Source organism: Neoarius graeffei, chromosome 13 (assembly GCF_027579695.1).
Source record: "Neoarius graeffei isolate fNeoGra1 chromosome 13, fNeoGra1.pri, whole genome shotgun sequence".
In the NCBI taxonomy this organism is placed as follows: Eukaryota; Metazoa; Chordata; class Actinopteri; order Siluriformes; family Ariidae; genus Neoarius; species Neoarius graeffei.
In genome coordinates this window covers 5,361,159-5,381,979 of record NC_083581.1, presented here as the reverse complement: position 1 = coordinate 5,381,979, position 20,821 = coordinate 5,361,159, and the positions used below count along the sequence as shown (strand labels likewise).

Here is a 20,821-nt window from a genome sequence, read left to right as displayed (position 1 = left end):
TGCTAAATGAACGCAAGTATATTGTGATGTGTAATGAGATTGTAATCATCCTAAAGTCTTATTTTATCAACATTTATTTCATTACCTTGGCTCATTAGTTGGTTTAAGTCAAACACTGCGTACTACACTGCGTACAGCACAATTCGTTTAATATGTGCAAAACAAAATACGAAATACAGGTGTGAAAAATAGAAAACATTTTAGTTTATAACATACCAAAATACAAATGTAAAACATAGCAAAACACAAAATTTAGTGACCGCTGGCATCACTGGTGCTTGGCTGTGGGTCGTCTACGTCATCATCAGCTGTTGCAGCGCTCGGGCTGGCGGGAGGATTTGCTCGTTTCATAAACCAGGAGCTGGGGCGGAAACTGTCGTACGCGGTGAGAGGCGCTGCCGGGAGCTGGGGCGGAAACTGTCATACGCTCAGCTAGCTCAGCTGGGAAACACTTGCCAGTCATAACCAGACGGTCGTAAAGTCGACGACTACATATACAAATATAAAAAGAATAAGATGGGGGGGGGGGGGCCAGCAGGAGAGATATTGCACTTTATATTGCACATTGTCCAGTACTACTTCTTGTCAGGCTAGGCTACTGCTCCTTCCCATCCTCTGTCCTCCTGTTCTCCCTCCTCCCCCCCAGAGAGGAGGTGTACAGTCTGATGGCGTGAGGGACAAAGGAGTTTTTGAGTCTGTTCGTCCTGCACTTGGGAAGGAGCATTCTGTCACTGTACAGGCTTCTCTGGTTGCTGATGACAGTGTGCAGAGAGTGACTGGCATCGTCCATGATGTTCAATAGTTTGTCCATAGACGACTTCTCTGACACCGTCACCAGAGAGTCCAGCTTCATGCCAACCACAGAGCCGGCCCGCCTGATCAGTTTGTCCAGCCTGGATGTGCTGCCCCCCCCCCAGCACACCATGGTGTAAAACAGGACACTGGCGACCACAGACTGATAGAACATCCACAGGAGTTTCCTGCAGATGTTAAAGGACCACAGCCTCCTAAGGAAGTATAGCCTGCTCTGTCCCTTCCTGTATAAGTGGTTGGTGTTGCAAGTCCAGTCCAGCTTGCTGTCCAGCCACAGCCCGAGGTACTTGGAGGAATCCACAGCCTCCACCTCGACTCCCTCGATCAGAACTGGTCGTGACCTTGGTCTGGACCTCCCAAAGTCAATGACCAGCTCCTTGGTCTTCGAGGTGTCAAGCTGCAGATGGTTCCTGTTGCACCACACAGCAAAGTCCCTCACCAGGTTCCTATACTCCTCCTCTCTGTCGTCACTGATGCACCCAACGATGGCTGGGTCATCGGCGAACTCAATAATCTATGTCCAATATGATTCAAACAATTCCTGATGAATTTGGACACGGCTATTTTCTTTCCATTTTCCCCGAGGGAATAATTGTTCAGTTATTCGGTTAAACTCCAGCTTAATTATGGGGTTTCATACAACGGATGTACGTCTTCCAGGTATTCTTCGACTACTATTAAAAGTCTGACCTTGTGTCTAAATATCACTCACTCATTCACTCCTCCCTACCTAGGGAATTACTATATAGAGGACTACATAGTAAGCTCATCGATAAAACGGAAAAACACTTTGGGACACTACGCCGCCGCACCATCATTTACATCATTACTGTCGCACAATTAAAACGTGCTCGATCAGTCGGCTGGTGGGTTTTCAAAATAATAAAATACATGCATGCATTTTTGTGATAAATCCAGATTATGTCGAGCGTATTTCCCACATTAATAAAACACACAGGACGTCGTGTCTGATGCATCTTTCAGTGCTTTTCAATCAAGGCTGAATCAGGCCTCGAAATTAACTTTTTTCCCCTATTGTCCCAGAACTGTCCTAAAAATAAATTCCAACTGTCCCAAAGCGAGGATGGACTGTCCCAACCTGGTTTTCAGGAAAATAATATAAATAAAATAAAATAACCTTGGTCGTTACAGCCAGGAACAGTTTATTGAAATCAGATTGAATGTCAAACAAGAATAAGGCCTTATCGTCGGTACTAAATTTATGAAAAATTTATACACTAATGGAATTTCCCTTACTTTAAAGTTGAACGAAAAAACTAATTTGGCGCCAATAATACTGAAGTGGAAGAAAAAAAATACCAAGGACTTAGACTTCTTCGCTGGCCGCTTGCCCGAAAGGCTGTTGTCCATGATCGTTCCCGAATCCCCTTCATCACTTCCATCGGCGCCCCCCATATCTGTAGGCCGGCAATCGGGCTGAACGTCAGACGTCACTGAAGTTGTCGGAGCAGTGACTGTGGCTGTTTCAGGCGCTTTAACTCCGTGTGAGGTCTTGGACTTCTTCACTGGCCGCTCGCCCGAATGACCTTCGTCGGTAATCGCCCCCAAGCCCCCCTCCCTTCCTTACGTCGGCACCCCCCCTCATCTGTACGATCTGGAGGCCGACAATCGGGCTGAACAACGTTGTCAGGTGTCACTGAAGTTGTCGGAGCGGTGACTGTGGCCGTCCTTGTCGCTCCCGTCGACGCTGGGACGTCCCGCGAGGAAAAAAACGTGAGAATTGTCCTCTGCGCCATGACCCAACATACTGACATTTCTGTTTTCGGCAATTCCACTCGTCATTTCGCGGGAAACTTGGTGAAGTTTACCGAAACTCACGAGGTAGCTCGAACTACACCGTACATTCCCGAGCTTTGCTGGTTCACCATATTTGGCATTGTCAGCTGATCTCCCGAACATCACCAAGCTCACGATTCTTTACAAAGATCGTCCGGAAAGCGTGATTCGGGAGGATTCATGCTAGGGAGTTTTACCGAACGTATTCCGGAAATATCTGAACATTAAACAGTTGCAGTTTGCCATATTTGGTGGATGCCTTGATTGGCTGGAAGCCTTGATTGGCTGAATGTTGTTTACATGGATAGAATGTTGGCGAACTGGCGGGAAAGTGATTTGCACGCGCACTGTAATAGTGCTGAATACATATCAAAGGCGATGGGCGGGGTCACGAATCAGCGCGTCTCTGGCTCCCACGCGCGCCGTAATTGCAGAGCACAGATCAAATTCGGGGGGCTTTTTGGGAGCCGAAAGCCGGGTCGTGCGCCTGACAAACGTATGAAAGGCTGACGTTCTGATGTGGATTATTTTTCTACTGTCCCAAAAATGTCCCAAAGTGATTTTTTTAGTTGTCCCGGCCTAAATTTTAGTGGCCAGTGGCCATCGGGACACCGTTAATTTTGAGGCCTGTGAATACTTTCTTCTTCGCCGCTGCCTTTTATTAAATCAAATTTGAGGCTTTTGATTAATTCCTCACTCTGTACTGTAACTTATTCTGTTGTCCGCCATTTTTCTTTCAATGCAACTGCAATGCATGATGGTGTACAGGGTGTTACAAAAACATTTATATTATTTGAAATGTAAATATCCCAGAATGATGCATTTTTTGAAACACCGTGTATACTGCTTGGTTAGCGACTGTCGGTTGTACGTTACTTTTCATGATGCATTGTGGGACACTTTGAGGGCGCTATATACAGTTGTGCTTACAAGTTTACATACCCTGGCAGGATTTTTGCTTTCTTGGCCTTTTTTCAGAGAATATGAATGATAACACAAAAACTTTTTTCCCCACTCATGGTTAGTGGTTGGGTGAAGCCATTTATTGATAACTGCGTTTTCTATTTTTAAATCATAATGACAACAAAAAAACATCCAAATGACCCTGATCAAAAGTTTACATACCCCAGTTCTTAATACCATGTATTGCCCCCTCTAACATCAATGACAGCCTGAAGTCTTTTGTGGTAGTTGTGGATGAGGCTCTTTATTTTCTCAGCTGCCCATTCTTCTTGGCAAAAAGCCTCCAGTTCTTGTAAATTCCTGGGCTGTCTTGCATGAACTGCGCGCTTGAGATCTCCCCAGAGTGGCTCGATGATATTGAGGTCAGGAGACTGAGATGGCCACTCCAGAACCTTCACTTTGTTCTGCTGTAGCCAATGCCAGGTCGACTTGACCTTGTGTTTTGGATCGTTGTCATGTTGGAATGTCCAAGTACGTCCCATGCGCAGCTTCCGGGCTGATGAGTGCAAATTTGCCTCCAGTATTTGCTGATAACGTGCTGCATTCATCTTTCCTTCAACTTTGACCAAGTTTCCTGTGCCTTTGTAGCTCACACATCCCCAAAACATCAGCGATCCACCTCCGTGCTTTACAGTCGGAATGGTGCTCCTTTCATCACAGGCCTTGTTGACACCTCTCCAAATGTAACGTTTATGGTTGTGGCCAAAAAGTTCAATTTAGGTCTCATCACTCCAAATGACCTTGTTCCAGAAGTTTTGAGGCTTGTCTCTGTGCTGTTTGGCGTATTGTAGGCGAGATACTTTGTGGCATTCGCTTGGTTTTAACAGAGCCTCTGATTTTCCATTTGTTAATCACAGTTTGAACACTGCTGACTGGCATCATCAATTCCGTGGATATCTTTTTGTATCCCTTTCCTGTTTTATACAGTTCAACTACCTTTTCCCGTAGATCCGTTGACAGTTCTTTTGCTTTCCCCATGACTCAGAATCCAGAAACGTCAGTGGCTGGATGAAAGATGCAACTGTCTGTCTGGATCCCAGAAACTCACTCAGCTTTTATGCACACACACTGATTACAAGCAAACAGATCACAGGTGAGGATGTTACGGTACCTTTAGTAGCCATTCAAACCCATTTGCGTCAACTTCTGTGGACGTTATCAGGCCAAAATCACCAGGGTATGTGAACTTTTGATCAGGGTCATTTGGGTAGTTTCTGTTGTCATTATGATTTAAAAAGAGAAAACACAGTCGCTTGACAATAAATGGTTTCACCCAACCACTAAGCATGAGTGGAAAAGATGTTTTTGTGTTGTGTTATCATTCATATTCTCTGAAAAATGGTCAAAGAATCATAGATTCTGCCAGGGTATGTAAACTTATGAGCACAACTGTAGGGTGTAATAATTGTCATTATACCTTTGGACAGCACTACAAAATGATCCGCTATAGACCCCTTTCACTGACGTCACCCGAAACCGGAAGTAAACAGACCCTGCGCCATTTTGGAAGACCAACAAACTCGTGATTAGGGGGAAATAACGGCAGCGGTATGTGAACCCACGAGAATAAAGTGGAGTGGCAAACGACTGAAACAAATCTGAGCTGTTTTATTTATGATTTATTGGCCCAACAGTAGACTTGAAAGAAACCTGTGTGAGACTTGGCAAAAAACTGTGGATATAATGGATAAGTCTGTGCATGATCTGCGGACACTTTGAGGTAAGCAAACGCAAGAAATTCAGATTTAAAACATGCTAAAGTGGCCCCAAGTTGATAACTGGATGAGGAGCAAGCCTCCCAGACTTCTACAATTTAATAATAATAATAATAATTTAGGATGGTTTGGGGCTTGCTCGCTGCTGCCAGGTTGGTTGTTGAGTAGCCTGACTGTTTTTTTTCTTGCGTGTGGCAGCGCTCGAAACGGACGGTGTCCCGACGTCCCAGGGACCATAAAAAATGTCGTCGGGACACAAAATTATCATATCTGGGACAATGGAAAAAAATAGATCTAGAAAAAAAGTTCTACATTAATATTATTTACAAAGCCGTAACACATACGTAGACATTCACCTAATTTGTCAATTTTGATTTTAAAACGTTAACAGCGAAAAATACATAGTAGTTACACTTTCGATGCACCTGCATCCGTAGGCTACAGAGCAGCGCATTCTGTTCTAGAATCTTCGGCCGGAGTCCGCATTATATGGACTTGGAATGGAATTGCTACCGCACACGCTGCGCCGACTCTTGCCAGAACAAAAATGCTTAAGTGGTTGAAGCGGACCGACCGCGGGGAAGAAACTGAAAGCCCAGACATAACGTCTCCGGGACCTTCAGGATCCAAAGTGTCATCGCCTGGTCTGCAGGCAACGCTAGCAACTGAATGAACTGAATGAACACTGTTAGACACGTTATAAAATACAACAGGAATGATGTGGATGATATTGACGGAAGATACCGTTCAACAGAATAAGTGAGTTTTCTTGGTGTCTTTCTAGTTCAGAAAGTTTAGTCAGTCAGCAGCACAACTAGGCTCGGACCTGCCACTATGCTGATGTTGCTAACATTTGCACCCACGTTTCGGCAGCGGAAGTTCATAAAATGGATAACGGAAAGTTCATAAAAATAGATAACGGTCTCATCTCATCTCATCATCTCTAGCCGCTTTATCCTGTTCTACAGGGTCGCAGGCAAGCTGGAGCCTATCCCAGCTGACTACGGGCGAAAGGCGGGGTACACCCTGGACAAGTCGCCAGGTCATCACAGGGCTATGGATAACGGTAATGGTGAAAATTATAAGTTGGCCTTATAAGTGCCAACAGATATTCAAGGTACAAGTAGATGAAATGAACATAAAAGGGGTCTTATTTTCAACTAAAGTGTACTGCAGATGTAGGGAGTTGAAACATTTTCTGAATGAGCTAGTTGGCCCCTTTAAATAAACGGGTATCTATTCATACAGTGAGATCGCCAAAGTTTAATAAACTGAAAATGCAATAACTGTAATTTTGAAGTAGATGATGTATAGGACATGTGTCGCTTGTGTCTTGTGACTTATTGTAAAAATGATATAAAGGGTTCAAAATCGCATAGTTACAAATATAATAGTAACTTGATATGATAATATTAACCACTGGTTATTTCAGAGAGGAAAAAAAATGGGGACACTATTGCTTCCATTCGGGACAATACAACACAGAATTCGGGACCACTGGGGGACACAAAGAAAAAAAAGTTAATTTCGAGCCCTGAACTGCTGATCTCCTGAGGTTTTCACACACAACAGTCTCTCGAGTTTACACAGAATGGTGCCGAAAACAAAAATCACTGAGTGAGTGAGTGAGCGAGCAACAGTTCTGTGGGTGGGGTGGGGTGGGGAACGCCTTGTTGATGAGAGGTCAGAGGAAAATGGTCAGATTGGTTTTGAAGGATATAGCCACTCTTTACCAGGGCTTTGAACCAGAATTTTTTTCCTATTGGTTCGTTACGAACAGAAACGGAATTTTAACGTTTCCAGTTTTGGGTTCCACCATTAAAGGGGTACCAAATATAATATATACAGTTGCTGATGTGACAAAGTAACGTATTCTTAAGTATTCTATCAAATTTATATACTAGAAAACAACGAAATATCTTGGTAATTGTAAATATAATACTTTATACGCTAAACCGCACAAGAGTCGCCATTTTTAAAAGACTGTGACGTCAGCGCTACCCACTGCACTAGGAGAGAAGCGTGTAATCATGGCGTCGGGCGCATCAAGTGAAAGCGACAGCTCTGTCGAATCATACGAAGAGATCCCGCAAGACACACTGCAAGCAGGCTATGGCTTAGAAGGGTACCAGTTTGAACCTAGGAGAGGTACTACTGTATGTAGTGGAAGTTCATTATGTCTAACTATTAAAGCTATTTTAAGTTCGTTTCTTAAGACAAGGATTTTTTTAAGATGTTACCTTGTTGACAGTTTCGGCGAGAATCTTCCGCCGCCTTCAAAACAGTCACCAGATGTCGAGTGGTGACGTGCCTTATCAGCTGATGTTACGCTACGGAGGCGTGAACGTCCCGCCCAATTTGACAGGTCGTTCACGCCTCCTGCTGTCAGGTCGCTCCCCCAGGACACATCTGGTGACTGTTTTGAAGAAGGCGGAAGATTCTCGCCGAAACTGTCAACAAGGTAACATCTTAAAAAATCCTTGTCTTAAGAAACGAACTTAAAATAGCGAGGAGAGGTACTCTCGACTCCGGTGATGAAATAAGAGAAGAAAGCTCGGATGACGGCGAGGATGAGACTGATGCTGACCATGGGCGTGGCGAGCGTGGGGCAGAGCGTCTGCGTGCAGGTGACCCGGCGTGGTGCTCGTGCGGAAAATGTAACGTGGAGTTGCTCACGAGTCCAGCAGAATTTATTTGCTGCAATGAGATAGGCGCCACCCGTGGACTTGCGAAATCGTCGCAAGAGGCAGAAACAGGTATTTCACACGTGCTATTCCCAACCTCAATGAGCCAACACAACTGGGCACATACATACGTCATGAGTGTTACGCAGAGAAAATGAACGTGCATTCTGACTGGATAAAATTAATATCATGGCGGGCTGTTCAAACTGCGGAAATAGTTTGCTCCAGCTACTTTCAAAACACTATAACTTTCCAACCTTAGAACAAAAAACTTCTGTAAGTCTTGAATAAGGTGCGTTAATGTGTGTTTTGTTATATTTACTCTATATATTGCCCTCTGTTCCCCTTTAAATAGACGTTCCTGAACCGGTTAGAACAAAAAAATTTTGTTCCCGGAACGGTTAATTACGTTCCCTGTCAGCTGTTTAACAAATGGCTATAAAATTATGTCTCTGTCTCATCCAGCTTAAGCCAAATGTAGGCTAATTCTATTACAACCTTCATTAAATAAGACAAGAAATAATTCAAAACAATTATTATTTCAAATGTTGGCAATTTGGATTCTCAGTATGTCTTCCCATCTACACAAACAGAAAAAGTGCCAAAAATGAAAGAGAATTCGTTTAGTGTGTTACCAAAGGCTAGTCAGGCCCTATGCATTGATAGGCTAACAGAGGTTAACGTCATTTAATGTTCGCGAGCCTCTCATTAACGTGGACAAATACATTGATATCGTGTTTGAAATTGACGTTTTTGAATAACGATAGACTGCAATATTTACCTCTTATTTAAGATGTGGAGACGTGATAGTAGTCCACCCTCCCGCTCTCTCCATTCAGTCAGCGAACGTCACACAGGAATTGAACCCCAAAAAAGCAAAGGGAGTCCCGTATACGTTTTCGTACATTGGGGGAGTGCCTGTTAGAGAGCGCACTTGTCCTGGGCCATCGGCATAGTGAGGTAGGGTGGCCAGTTCCTTTCCTCGCCACCTTTTAACTTCCCCAGTGTTTCCACCAGGTCCCCATTCACTGCTGGGTGGACAGGGAGCGAGCCCCAGATCCCCGTCGAGCCGAGGCTCGAACCAGGGACCGTTCGCTTAGCGGTCAAGCGCTCTAACCACTTGGCCACCTGCGCTCCGAAGTGAACCCCAGCGGGTCATAGAAACTTGCGCAGGAGAAGAATGACTTTTTTATTTGTAGGCTACGGAAACTTTGAGGAACAAAATCAAAACTGGTATTATCCGGTTACCATTATTTTTAATAAGCGTTTCTGTTCCGGAACATAAAAAATAATAAAGTTTCTGGTTTCGTTTCTGTTCCATGTGAAATAGAAAAAGTTCCCGGTTTTCGTTTTCGTTCCCTGAACCGGTTCAAAGCCCTGCTCTTTACAACCGTGGTGAGCAGAAAAGCATCTCAGCAAAAGAAGACCACATCGGGTTCCACTCCTGCAGCCAAGAACAGGGATCTTAGAATCAGCAACGAGTTCTTATTAAAGTGGCCGGCGAGTGTAGATTGTGGACATTACAGAACACTGAATACTAAAAAAAAAAAATTTTTTAAATAAAATAAAATTGCACAAGTTGGCAAAAGTGCTGTGATTTTGGGATGTGCTGTGATCAAAAAATAACTCACCAACAGGAGGAAAATTTACTCACGGTGGAAAACAGGGCTCGACATGAACGCTTGTCCGCGACAAGTGATCCTTTATGTCGGACAAGTTCATCGTCTCAGTTACTTGTCCGATCGGACAAGTGCCAAAATATGCCGATATTCGGGTTACATATCAAAATTTATCAGTTTATTCACATGATTTCCGAAGCATCTCACTCGACATATTGTTTTGATGAATCGCCAGATGTTTCTATTCGGAAAGAGCGACGTGCGCATGCGCAATATTCCACTTGCGAAACCGGCCAATACCGCTTCGTGTATTTGAGCTGAAAAGTAAACGGTCGTTTATGATTGGTTTTCATCGTGTCATACACGTGGATTTGCTGATATTTGTGTTGGCGGGATCATTATTCGACTGTATATTTACGTTGAGTGTGTGGTAATTTCCAAATCTTTGAATTGTTGTTGATGGTGCTCGTTATATAGTTGTGTGCGCCTGCATGCGTGTGGACTGACAGGGAGTGAGGTAGGAGTGGGGAAAGTTATCCGTTGCCCCTTTTCCACCAAAGCAGTTCCAGGGCTGGTTCGGGGCCAGTGCTTAGTTTGGAACCGGGTTTTCTGTTTCCACTGACAAAGAACTGGCTCTGGGGCCAGAAAAAAAAACGGTTCCAGGCTAGCACCAACTCTCTGCTGGGCCAGAGGAAAGAACCACTTACATCAGCGGGGGGGGCGGAGTTGTTAAGCCCAACAACAATAACAAGACCGCGAAAGATCGCCATTTTTAAGCGACGAGAAGCAGCAGCTGTACAAACGCGAAGTCATCCATTATTATTATTATTGCTGTTGTTGCTGCTGCTGCTTCTTCCGTGTTGTTTTTGCTTCGATATTCGCGCCAAGGTTTATGCAAACGTAACTGACGTATACAGCGACGTAATGACTTGTCTTCCCTTAGCACCGCGAGCTATGGAAAAGCAAACTGGGTCTCAGCTGGCTCGCAAGTTGAACGAGTTGTGAACCAGCACCAGCACTGGCCCCGAACCAGCCCTGGAACTGATTTGGTGGAAAAGGGGTATATGAAATACCAAGCTGTCAAATGGCTGCTAATTAGTTAGTTAATACAGCCGGTAACCTAATTAGTAATGGGAGCGTAGGTCGCGTTAACTGACAATTGTCCGTCATTGACGGATTTTTTTTTAGCTATGACGGAAAAATCTGAAGGCCGTCCGTCATTTTGATGGATGTTTACCGTTACCATTACCAATAACAATAATAGCCTAATAATAACAATAATAAAACAATGAAACACACAACTGAAATGATTGGCAAGTTGTGGCAGAGTTTTCTTACATACAGTATACATAGTCTTCACTGCCGTCACTTTCAATCTGAGCCGACGTTGCGGCAGTCTTGATGTTCAACGGGTAGCCACTGCGCAAGGCTGTTCCCCCCCATCGCGCTCCTGACCGCGCTCTGACTTTTCTAACCACTAGCACAGTGAGATGGATTAATGTTTCCCTTCTCTGCAGAAGACACGTCATTTTTGCTATTTTAAAAAAAAAAAAAAAAGAGATGCATTGGGTTGTTTGTGTCGTTTCCCTGCCTGTACATCTTAATGCAATAGCGCTAATTTAGGCTAGTTGTTTTCTTGTTTTTAAAATGAAACAAATGTCGATTTATTGTATTCTTCCCCAGCAAGCTTAGGAACATCACTGCTCGAACATCTGCTAAACTATCATTTTAATGAGAGCACGGGTAGACAAACTAACATTTAAACATAACTTCGTTTTATTTAAGACCTTCCGTGTCAGGTTCCAGGCTCCGCCGAGCTGAGACGCGGGGTGCAGCTGCACCACTGGTGCAGAAAGGCCGCATGCTGCAGGATTTCCTCCCTATGAAGAGAGTACTAGCAGGGTCGGGAAATCCAACTTTCAGAGGCTCTTGCCGGCTTCTGATCGCTTCCCTGGGAGAAATGTTTCCCGACTTCAGAACTTTGGCTGAAGTGGCGCTGGTTATTCCAGTCTCCAGTGTCGCAGCAGAGCGCGGGTTCAGCCTTCAGAATAAAATTAAAACGTCAATGAGAAGTCGTCTGTCCGAGGCAAAGACGCAAAATTTAATGACAATTGCCTCGGCAGCAGTCTCCGTTGATGACTTTGATTATGCACAAGCGAGCTCCCAATTTAAATCCATGCGGGCCAGAAGGAAGGTTTGAGCTCACGCAAACAGGTCAAATTAGATTGTCACTTAAACCGTTGTAGTTCATATTTTAACTGCAATTGTCTTGCTACGTTGTAAAATAACATTGTTCATATGCCCGTTAAGGCACAACAGCCGCAATGTTTTTAGCGGAGGGAAAATGGGTTCACAAGTGACCGAACGTCAGAATCTCTGTTCATCTTTTTGCATCATAAATACATAAATAAATGATTAAATAATACAAGCTTGTTCTGTGAATTAATTTTTAAATGAAAAGGAGTCCATGAAAACACAAGTTATTAAATATATAGCATTTATAGCCTACATTGTCATTTAAAATTAAAAATAAAATGACAGATAATAATGGACAATGACGGAATTTTTACGACCCTGTCCGTCAAAATGACGGACAAAGTCTAACGCAACCACTGAATGGGAGTTTAGGGATTTGAAACATAGGGCTCTATAATTTAGATATAATTATGGATTATTTGAAATTATTAACCCTTTGATGCAAAACATATGCGCACCCCTTCTAATGCACAACATGGGTCAGAAATGACCCGCATTCATTTTCCAGGTTATTTCATGCTGACTGAGTTTTTCTTTGCTCTATCTTTTGAAATCAATTTATTTTATGATTGAATATTCCAAGTATTCTTTAAATATCTTGTTTTTAATTACCACAAATCATTAATTTAATTTTTTCTTTCCTACTTTATGAACAAAAATGCTTTTTATATTACTACGCATGGGTCATCCAAGTGTGATTTAAAATTAAATGTCAATACTATAATAATAATTTGTTTCAAGTAATTACTTCAGCAGTGAATGGGGCCAGTTATTTATTTATTAACTATGTAGTTAGCTAAGCCAACGACAATAAAATTAGCTAACTAAAGTAGAATATGTCGACAGCTCGGTAGCTAATAGTAACTTTCTGACAAGTAATCTACTCACTCTCAAGGGAACCTAAACATAATCCAAAGGTAATGTTAGAACAATTGAAAAACATTCCTTGCATGTATGAGATGGGCAAAGGGCGCTGTGCTGAGCTGTGAAATGTCGGACACAAGCACAATTCACAGTTCCCACCAAACGCTGGAGTAAATGCATGCGGGTCGGTTCTGACCCATGTGTGTAAACTTGATGTAGAATTACAAAAGCTGTGCTTGTTCATAACTTAAGAAAGGAAAAATAAAAATGATGACTTGTGCTAAACAAAAACAAGATATTTACTGCATATTTGGAAAAGTTAATGACAAAATGAATTTATTTCAAAAGTAGATCGATTCCAGATAATGATGGAATTAATTTATTGCAAAGATATAGAAGATAAAAACTCAGCCGGGTCACTTTTGACCCATGTTTTGCATCAAAGGGTTAATTATCTTTTTTTGACCATTAAGATACCATACAGGAGCCACACTGAATAATTACACAACAACAATTAATCAGTGGAGGATAAATATTCAAAGTTAATAATTTAAAAATGAAAATATATATAATTTTAATTTTCTGGTTTTCAATTTCTCAGAAATAAATTAATGATTGATGGAGTCCAATTTTTTCCTGCAGTGAATAGATGTTTATCATCAGCTGTTTTTATTTGTAGCACTGTTATTTGTTTCTCTTGTCCAAACTAGTGATCTCTCATCAAGCCATAAATTTTATGATAGTTACATTTTGTGATATTTGTTCCTGAACTGCAGAGTATTGATCTGTGTGTGTGTGTGTGTGTGTATATATATATATATATATATATATATATATATATATATAAAAACAGTTAGTGTTTCTGGGTCTCATAGTATAGTTATTTTGTTCTTAAAATTTTATGTTCATAATTTATACTCTATTGGGCCAACCTTAAAAAAACGTTTCCTGTCCACCAGGTGAGCAAAAAAATTTTCGGGAGGGAGGGATTTTTTTTTTTATATATGGATGGATAAGAAATCACAATGCTGTGTTTGCTTTTTCTTTCAGTACGTTTTTATTACAAAAGGAGACACATTTAATAAAATATGACGGTTTAATCAGCTGAAATTTGTACAAAAACTAAGTTAGCATTTTAAATGCTGACTGCAACATTTGCAAAACTTTTACAAAGGTACTTAAAATGTCCGACACACGGACTTTTTGTAGTTCTAAATCGAGCGTTAGGCCGAGTTCGGATGAAATTACACTATTAAAATCATCACTGAATGATTTGTTTTTCTGAATCTTTACTATTTTGTTGTTCGCTAGAATACCATTTTGCGATTTCACACTTAAGCAAATGTTTGAAAACTCCGGATCTCCTTCCTTCATGGTGGCGGACATTTTTTTGTGCCGCACGGCGCATGCGCAGAGCGGATTCAGTTCAGAGTGTGCGCGCACTCGGCGGAGGCAGTAGTGTGTCGGAGGGAACAGAAGCAGAGATGACGCTTATTTTGTCTCCGGTAAACCAGTCTTCTCTCGTGCTGGCATCAAAAGACACCGTTGGTTGTAAATGAAGCCAAACTGAGCGGTTGGAGTGTATTTTCATACACAAATGGAGAAATGTTGGCTGAGTGTGTAATTGTGTCGCCCCACTGCAGACCGTTGTCGCTGTTAATTCATAGCATGCTCAGCTGCGTGAATGTGTCATGCACCGAAAATAAGAGATTTACAAGCCAGGAACGCCTCATGATGCAATACGCAAGAAAAGAAAGAAGATTTACTGCCATTTTACTTTGTATCTGAGTAAAGTGAATAAATAAATGGTCTGTGGAAAATACATTTAATCCTGGGAACTGCGTGCACAGGAGTTTATTTTGTGTTTACTCCCCCCGGCTGGCTACTTATTTGTCATGGCTGGCTAGTATGAGCTTTAGTGGAAAGCCCTGGGAATGCGGAAATGTCAAGTTCGATTTTAGGTTTACGAACCCGAAAAAAATGTCGAAAAACCGGCGTTAAAAAAAAAAATTTCAACCGCACAAACGGCACTCACCCGGCCGGTGGACCGGAAACAGAACATTTTTTAATAATGGCCTTGGAATATATTGCTTCTGAACTTCAGCATAATTGGTGAATTATGGTATCAATCAGTCTGTTTTACTACATTTTTGAACTTTTGCCTCAGTATATCAAGTATTGATTACTTTTGATTCATAGATATTATGCATATGTTGTGAATTCGGAAACAAATGCAGTAAAGATTGTTGGGTTACAAATACTTTGTGGGGTTTTTTCCCTCAAATATTTCTTCGGACAAGTAAATTTCCTTTCAACTTGCCCGACAGGAAAAGTGGTTTCAAAAGTTAATGTAGAGCCCTGGAAAAGTGATGCTTGGTTACACCACATTATAAATGACTCAGTACCTGTTCATCATTAAAGTGCATATCCTGGACCAATTTCGTGGGTTTTTTTTTTTATATGAAAGTATGTCCCTTTACACACTCCTCCAGAAGGGTAATTTTGCACAAGGCCATCTGTCTACAGCAGAAAAAATAAAATAACAAAACGCGTCTGGAAAAATCCCAAGGGAGTCTGGAGCCAGATTCGTGACGTCACCTGCGGAAGCGCCAGCAGGCTGCGCGAGCTTTGCACGGTTTCAGTGCACAGCCTGTGTAGACCAAGCGCTCCCGTTTCTCTCTCATTGTCCGGTCTTTTGGGAAACGATGAGTACTAATCCCATCAAGATTGGTGTTGCTACACCCTCCTACGATACATCTGTTAACCATTTTAATAATTACGTGATAACGTTGAAGAAATTTGCAGAAAGCCACCAGGTCGTTTTCTCATAAACAAACCAGCGCTGACGTAGAATTCAGAAGGAGGCGTCCCGCACGCAACGTCACGAAAACCAATGTTCGCCGGGAAATCCAAATGCCAAGTTTTTTCAGAGGCGGACCAATTCGCCTCAAATGGCTCGATTTCAACTGAATTTCTGGTATTGCGCAAAGTGAAAAAAAAAAAAATTTGCACAAAATGCAGAATGAGAGATATTTGACCAACATTTAATAAAAAAAATAGGAGAATTATATTGATCTTGCTCCTGAATTTACCCCTGATATGCAGTTTAACTCTTACAGATATTCAGATATTAAACTCAAGCACATCCCGAAATCACAATCAACACCACACTGACACAGCATTCTGTTCATCCACATACCTCTCCGAGTCCACGTCCGAGTCCGAGTCCGCATCCTGCCGGGATGTCCAAACTTGAACAGCTGAAAGAGATCATTAATCATCAGGGATGACATGGAAAATAATGAAGGAAGAGTGAATGTGTGTGCACAATTTCTCAAAAAGCCAACCATCGACCTCTTTTCCACTGTAGCTTATGACTGAAACCTTATATCTCATTTTTCCTGCTGAAAAAGAAAGCTCCAAATGACGTACGGATCAGCGACAGCATCTCTCGCGCCGAGTAAGCATATGCAAATATATACAGTACTGCACAAAAGTCTTAGGCACATTTATTTAAAAAAAAAAAAAAAAAAGCCTTTTATTACGTTGTCTTTTTTTTTTTTTAATCTGAACAGTAGTGCCTTACGTAATATGCTGCTCAGATACAAACTTTTTTTCCCTGTAACATTTAACTTCGTGCTGGAAAACAAACGCTTAGAACTCCAAAATGTTTTTTACTCGATAATGTAGAAATCATAAAATAGTAATCTATAACAAAATTTGGATGAGGGGTGGGAAAGGGAAAAAAATGGGGTGCCTATACTTGTGCACAGCACTGTATATTTTTGACTCATTCAGCAAAACTTCGTTTAATTACAAACAAATGTTCATATCGTAATTCAGCCTCTTCATATGAATTACTGTCTACGAATGTAAGTGTTAGAATAATTCACGTTTAATGGTCGACAGCGTAGAGACTGACGAATGACTGGGATTTCTGGATCACTTTCGACTCGTGCCAGAGACTCTGAACCGATTAACTTGATTCAGAGTGAATCAAAAACATCAGTCATCTTTTACTCTAAATAGTCATTTGTTTTGTTATACAAACCATGTCAAAAGTTCACTAATCAGAACAAAAAGAGGAAATTAAATACATTATAAACTTCATTCAAGTCAAGGAGGATCTACTTGGCTTCTAATCTGGACTCGCTGAACTACAGACGGATTGCTCTTCATATTGTTTATCGAATCTGCTACAATATTTCTCCAAGTACTCCGTCTGACCCGCTGAAATACTTTTGCGGGTCTGGGTTTGGACCCGGCCCGCAGTCCACCCCTGTATTACAGTCGAATGAAAAAAAAAAAACGTTCACAAGGGTTCCTCCGAAGTGCTTTTAAATTTTAACGTTGACCCCGATGTAATGTGCGTCTTCGACAGACTAGAACTCGTCTCATTTTCCCGGCCAGTTGTCCGAGTCGGGCTGTTAAGGTGAGAAATTGTTCGCTTTGTGATAAAAGCATAAAATTTGGCACACTGACATAAAATAATTCTAGATACATAGGCATTTCAAATTCGGCTTCTAAACCCTGGAATACGCACATGCAAAATCGAACCAGCATGAAAATGAGGCTAAACGAATGTTCTTCTGTTTTCGATGTATTTTTAGAACATTGCTTACAAAAAAAAAAAAGTTTGAATGCCTAGCTCACAAATAGAGAATTTGTTCTCAAAGATATCACGATTAGTCACATGACATAGGGATACAGTATTCATTAAATAAAAAGGCTGCCAGAAGAGCATTTCCGCAAAGTTTTAACTGTTAATATGGATTCATATGATCTCAAAATATTGAAAAGAAAGAAAAAAAAAAACCCTCTCGTCATTACTGATTCCAATCCCCGCCACAGAAGCTGTACACTCAAGATTCGCCTTCAGACATTTACATCGACCTGAGCACCCTTTCTTACAACCACAATGAATCAAACGCCCCATGTCTAGAATTATATTATAGACGTCAACTTGAGCTCGTGTGCCAAATTTCATACTTCTATCACAAAACGAACAATTCCATGTTTATTTGTTGCTTAACAGTCGGACTATCCTTAGTTCATGAATAATTAATGAACATGTGCGGTTTCATCCAATCACTGAGCACTGGAGCAAAATATCATCATCATCATCATCATCATCATCCAACGCTACTTTAAACAGTTTTAATTATACAAGCTTGAGTTAAAAATCATATGATCATACCAGTGTTCTGTATGGGTTAAAACAATGAGAGAGAAAGAACCTGATAATCCTGAGGTCACAAAATAATTCTTGCTGCTCGAGCATAGTTTATACCTGACACTAAATCTGTTAAAATTACATTTATAAACATTTAGTGATCATTATCATGTTAGGAGGCATGACAACGCAATGAAAGTACTGGCGGTTCAACGGTGCATACAAAAAAGGATTGTTAGGCAGCTGGGCCATAGAAGGTTCACACTGCACGCTGCATGCTGCACGCTACACGTTCACGTGAAGAACCGGACCCTGGGCCATTAAACTTCATGCTTGGATGTTCACGTGTTGCGTCTGTTCTACTTTGACCGAGTAACCAACAATATGGACTCTTCGGATGACGACGATTGCCTCATTCTGCTTTTACTGAGACAGAGGAAGAGAAAAAGGAACAGAATTTGGAGCCGAGAACACTTCCTTCTGAGAGAAACCCGTGGTGAATTTCACCGAACATTCTATAATCTGCTTGACAATCCCGATGAAGAACTATTTTTCAATTATACCATTCAATTATATTTTTTCTGAAGTTTTCCCCTGAAAGCATAGAGTTATCTCCCTAGACCCGTTCTGATTGGCTGGCGCGGCGGTGACCGCATGCATTGACTGGAATTTCCATCTTCACGCCTAGAAAAAAGTGTGCATGTTCATTTCACGCTTCACGCGTGAAGTGTGCAGCGTGCAACGTGAACGCCGTTCTATGGCCCAGAGCAAGTCATGCTACGTTTGTCCACTTTTCTTTACACGCGTGTAGCGTGCAGCATGCAGCGTGCAGCGTGAACCTTCTATGGCCCAGCTGCCTTAGGCCATTATTAAAAAATGTTCTGTTTCCGGTCCACCGGCCGGGTGAGTGCCGTTTGTGCGGTTGAATTTTTTTTTTAACGCCTTTTTTTTTTTTTTTTACATTTTTTTCGGGTTCGTAAATATAAAATCGAACTTGACATTTCCGCATTCCCAGGGCTTTCCACTAAGGCTCATACTAGCCAGCCATGACAAATAAGTAGCCAGCCGGGGGGAGTAAACACAAAATAAACTCCTGTGCACGCAGTTCCCAGGATTAAATGTATTTTCCACAGACCATTTATTTATTCACTTTACTCAAATACAAAGTAAAATGGCAGTAAATCATCTTTCTTTTCTTGCGTATTGCATCATGAGGCGTTCCTGGCTTGTAAATCTCTTATTTTCGGTGCATGACACATTCACGCAGCTGAGCATGCTATGAATTAACAGCGACAACGGTCTGCAGTGGGGCGACACAATTACACACTCAGCCAACATTTCTCCATCTGTGTATGAAAATACACTCCAACCACTCAGTTTGGGTTCATTTACAACCAACGGTGTCTTTTGATGCCAGCACGAGAGAAGACTGGTTTACCGGAGACTAAATAAGCGTCATCTCTGCTTCTGTTCCCTCCGACACACTACTGCCTCCGCCGAGTGCGCGCGCACTCTGAACTGAATCAGCTCTGCGCATGCGCCGTGCGGCACAAAAAAATGTCCGCCACCATGAAGGCAGGAGATCCGGAGTTTTCAAACATTTGCTTAAGTGTGAAATCGCAAAATGGTATTCTAGCGAACAACAAAATAGTAAAGATTCAGAAAAACAAATCATTCAGTGATGATTTTAATAGTGTAATTTCATCCGAACTCGGCCTAACGCTCGATTTAGAACTACAAAAAGTCCGTGTGTCGGACATTTTAAGCACCTTTGTAAAAGTTTTGCAAATGTTGCAGTCAGCATTTAAAATGCTAACTTAAAGTTTTTGTACAAGTTTCAGCTGATTAAACTGTCATGTTTTATTAAATGTGTCTGCTTTTGTAATAAAAAAGTACTGAAAGAAAAAGCAAACACAGCATTGCGATTTCTTATCCATCCATATATTTAAAAAAAAAATAAATCCCTCCCTCCCGACTGAAATTTTTTTGCTCACCCGGTGGACAGGAAACGGATTTTATTTTAAGGATGGCCTTACCAGAAGGAATGAAATGGTTTAAAAGGGGAAAAAAAGGCATTGAAAGCAACCAAGACAGCGTACTGGGATCGGGAGCATAGAACGAGAACGAATTGTAGAGCAAGATGAACAGATTTGACGTGAGAGGATACGGAAAAGAAAGCGATCTAGATCGTGGATATGGCATCCCCGAATGAATCAGACAAGAACGAAAAGATAGGAAGATACCAACAGCTGCGTTTCGAATTATAAGAAGGATAACAGTTTAAAGTAATCCCTGTGATAATCGGGTGTTTAGGAGGAGGAACAAAACAACTGAAAGATGATATTAAAAGAACCGTACGATGACGAAAACATAATCGAAAAACTCTGCAGCAAAACGCAAGAGACAGTCATATGGGAAAGTAAAGCGATGATTAGAAGGATGATATCCGGCCTGATCGAGTGAAAGCATTTGAGTTTCGCACAGTTAGCCATTGGCCTTTCCCTAACTTTCCAGGTTATCCCCCAAGTTGCTGCAGCCCTACAGACATGCGTTCGAATCCCTTCAATGCCTCAGCCATCGGTCATAAGAGAACACTGAGTGGGAGGGGCATACTCTCTCTGCCCTGTCAATCGTGAGTCTGGGAGCTCATGTACGCAGAAGAGGGTGGACGGCGCTTTGTCATGTGAAACAGCTGTATGAAAAGATTAATTGTCAAGCCTTCATGTTCACCAGATGGTACGGCTAAAATTCCTCCAAGCCGGTGTGCAGGACTGACCAACAGTTACCGCAAACGTTTAGTTGCAGTTATTGCTGCACAAGGGCGTCACACCAGATACTGAAAGCAAAGGTTCACATACTTTTGCCACTCACGGATATGTAATATTGGATCATTTTCCTCAATAAATAAATGACCGAGTGCAATATTTTTGTCTCGTT

General features: G+C 41.8%; 1 protein-coding gene across 3 annotated transcripts in view; it reads right to left on the bottom strand.

The window, feature by feature from the left end:
* LOC132896388 (uncharacterized) overlaps window positions 1-20,821 on the bottom strand; it is a 75,782-nt gene that overhangs the window by 24,033 nt on the left and 30,928 nt on the right. For all 3 annotated transcript variants that reach the window (XM_060937173.1, XM_060937175.1, XM_060937174.1), the window contains one exon: window positions 15,911-15,971. In XM_060937173.1, coding sequence (XP_060793156.1) covers window positions 15,911-15,971 — 61 coding nt within the window. The remainder of the gene's footprint in view (window positions 1-15,910; window positions 15,972-20,821) is intronic.